Source organism: Populus nigra, chromosome 10 (genome assembly GCF_951802175.1).
Source record: "Populus nigra chromosome 10, ddPopNigr1.1, whole genome shotgun sequence".
Lineage (NCBI taxonomy): Eukaryota > Viridiplantae > Streptophyta > Magnoliopsida > Malpighiales > Salicaceae > Populus > Populus nigra.
Window position 1 is genome coordinate 7,555,537 of NC_084861.1, and position 3,367 is coordinate 7,558,903.

The 3,367-nt window shown below is 38.2% G+C and overlaps 1 protein-coding gene across 1 annotated transcript; it reads left to right on the forward strand.

Moving 5' to 3' along the window:
* Window positions 1-824: 824 nt before the first annotated feature.
* LOC133705075 (nudix hydrolase 17, mitochondrial-like) lies at window positions 825-2,503 on the forward strand. Its single transcript, XM_062130166.1, has 5 exons — window positions 825-1,247; window positions 1,528-1,639; window positions 1,722-1,805; window positions 1,926-2,054; window positions 2,148-2,503. Exons 1-5 carry the CDS (start codon window positions 1,174-1,176, stop codon window positions 2,280-2,282), a joined length of 534 nt encoding a protein of 177 aa, XP_061986150.1. The 5' UTR covers window positions 825-1,173; the 3' UTR covers window positions 2,283-2,503.
* Window positions 2,504-3,367: the final 864 nt, after the last annotated feature.

Sequence of the window (3,367 nt, forward strand, 5' to 3'; positions counted from 1 at the left end):
TATTTATTGCATGTGCATCTATAACAATACTTTGCACTCAAATCACATACAAACGCTAGCCGTCGATCGATCCCAGATGCAACTTATTTCATTCTATATAGATATAAAATATTTTGCCCCCTTTACAAGAGGTTTGATGATATGATCAGGATCGCCTCTGCAACTTTTGCAATACTCAGGAAGGGAAATAAAAAGTCATGCTTTAAGCCTCGATGCAAAAAAGTAGGTATCAAGTGACAAATTATTCAAGGCTAGCCTGACATGCATACTCTATATATATATATATATATGAAGCAGGGAATAAAAATAATAATTAAAAAAAAAACATAGAAGCAAGGAAGGGGAGGAGAGTAAGAAAACAGTGAAGAAGGAAAGAGGAAAAAATAAGAAAAACTATTCTCCAAAGACAGGGCAGTACTGCTAGCAATGCATAGACCACTGTAACACGGAGCGCGTGATAAGCATGTAGAGTCCATACAAGAAGAAGATAGAATATTTATATCGATCTAGGGGCTACATGCATGCATCCCTATCCACCCAAACCTAACAACAATGACTATACTCGCACACGTGGGCATGTTCTCCCAAGTCAACTCGCCTTCTTCACACACCGTGTGGGCTAACCCAATAAAATTACCACTACGAAGTCTACTGCCATTGTACCATACCATATAAATATATAATAATACCTAGGAAACAACACAGAAAGGACACGTACGTATACCACGTAGATGCCGACGCGCTCATTACACATCTTTGTGACGACCAAACCTTAGTTTTTTCTTGAACTCAAAAACATATAAATTTAGACGCATCCATGTTCTCTATATATAGCAGTTCTACATACTCTTTGTTAGATAAAAAGTCTCTCTTAACATTTTATAGCTAGGGAGCCATTCTTGCTGATCTCTTGTTTTCTATTTAAAGCCTTTGCTTCGTTGTTGTTGCCAACAAGCCTTCCAGCCTCATTCTCTTACTAGTTCCTTCTATTCCACCCCCATTAAAGCTAAGAGAATATATTTGTAAAACCCACCCCTTTTCTTTTATTAGTGGTGGATTTTTCGGAAATTAAAACTGATTAAGGTTTACTCAATCCCTTACCGTAAGATTGTCTTAATTGAAGAACTATAAAAAGCCACCTTTTCTTCTCCAGTACGAATTGATCTCTGGAAAATGGCGTGTATGGTTGCTCGATCAGGGAGGGAGTTGCAGAGATATGATGACATGGGCCGCCGCCAAGTTGTTGGGTGAGCTTGATTTGTTTTTTTCTGAATGCGTGGTCCCCATGAGTTTTTCCTTCTTGATTATGGCGGCCTTCCTCTTCTTTGTTTGATATGAAGGGAAAGAGTTATTTTTTTCCTCTCTTGGGAGTGGTCCCCATTTATGTGCAGCTGTTCTTCATGGGCCTCATATATGTTGTTTTTTTGCCCTTTTGATTTCTTGATTCAAACAAATTAATCATGATTTGTTTATATTAATTTATTAGAATTAACTCCTATTAATTTTACTCAATGTTTGGAATTGCAGATGCATCCCATATAGATTCAAAAATTGTAGTGATGGTTTCAATGGTGATGAATTGGAGGTTCTAGTCATCACTTCACAGAAGGGTCAAACCCAAGGAATGATGTTCCCTAAGGTAATTATGCAAAAAAATTAGAAAATGGCTTCGTATTTTACCTCTCATATATATCAAGAGCCTAAAATTGCATGTTTATCAGGGTGGCTGGGAACTCGATGAGTCCGTGGAAGAAGCAGCTTCCAGGGAATCGCTTGAAGAAGCCGGGGTTCTTGGCAATGTTGAGGTTGGTGTTTTACTGCCAGTTGCAAATTACCTTTGTTGTATTTTGCCTTGTTTTTTTAACATTATGTGCTGGCTTGATTTTTTTGAACAAGTTTTTAATATGGATTCACATACATGGCAGGATGAACTAGGCAAATGGAACTTTTTAAGCAAAAGACATGGCACATTTTACGAAGGATTTATGTTCCCTTTGTTTGTGACAAAGCAACTTGATCTTTGGCCGGAGAAGAGTGTCAGGCAAAGAATTTGGGTATGTTGCTTTAGTTTCTGCTGCTGTACCATGTTAAAATCATTAATTTGCCACGATATTGTGTCCTAATAATTTAATTACACGTGAAAACAGATGACCGTGGACGAAGCCAGAGAAGTTTGTAGGCATTGGTGGATGAAGGAGGCCTTGGACATATTAGTTGAGCGGCATACATCTCTGCAACAACTACAGAAGGAAGAACTTGCGCTGTCATGCTCTTTAAGTTAGGAAAGATTAGATTATTTGTACATAACAGTTCCCAAAGTCTCAATGCACCATGTCTTCATGGAAGCAGAAGACGGATCGAGAACTAGTAATCAGGCCAAGGCGTGCGGATTTAAGGCGCACGATTGTAGAAAAAGAAATTGACAACCATCGTTTTCTTTATTGGAGGCTAATATAATAATTAAATCAAAGCACGACAAAGTAGTTGAAAAATATTACATTCATTTCTTTAGTGAGAAATTAAATCCTTCATTTTCCATGGAATGAGCTATTTAATTATGTGTTCATACTTGCTGCCGTCTTTTCATTGCCTGCCATAAAGATGTGAGTCGAGTGCCTTGATGTCATACAGATCAACAAACTAAGCCTTATCCCAACCTCGCTCGAGACAAATTTTTGCCGCAGTATGAACATGGCATTTCTAGAACTTCATTTCTGTTCCCTAATAAAACTCCTCCTGATAAAAAATCACTGCCTTGACTGGTATTGTCGATGTCTGTTATGGACTCAACTTGTAATGAGGACGCAAACAGTGTTTTATGGTAGTTTTCTGGGCTTGGACTCAAGATGAACGAAGCATCTTATTAACTACGCGGACCATGAATAATTTGGAGTAGATAATCCTAAATAGTGGTGCCATGTGTTTGCTTAATTTGTCCATTAAAGCGATCAGTCAGGCATCACAATCTATGCCCTCTCAGTGCCTTTTTTTTTCATCCCCCAGTTTCTGCAATGAGCCAGCCAGTGGTATGATAGCGCAAGGCCAACCTGAAAACTTCGACAGTTTGTAGCTTCAGCGGAAAAAAGTCTCCATAGCCGGTCATCATGTGAGACTTCGGTGATTCCATATGTTTAAGTTATCAAACTCCAGGACAAGATGCGCATAAAACCATATAGCATCTAATTTGCTCGCCAGTAGAATAATAAACCTCCGAAGACGCCATTTATTTCATCGACAAACCATGACCTCTTAAATATATAAAATTCTCATGAGCTGTAGTTATAACCTTGATGCTATTAACTTCAAGGACATGATCGTGTTTATACGTTTATAATTGGTGATTTCTTGTTCATTCATTAATTGGTTC

Coding starts and splice junctions, on each gene's coding strand:
- LOC133705075 (XM_062130166.1), top strand. CDS start 1,174: ATGGCGTGTATGGTTGCTCGATCAGGGAGGGAGTTGCAGAGATATGAT. Junction 1,248..1,527: donor GGCCGCCGCCAAGTTGTTGG/GTGAGCTTGATT, acceptor TTGGAATTGCAG/ATGCATCCCATATAGATTCA. Junction 2,055..2,147: donor GTGTCAGGCAAAGAATTTGG/GTATGTTGCTTT, acceptor ACGTGAAAACAG/ATGACCGTGGACGAAGCCAG.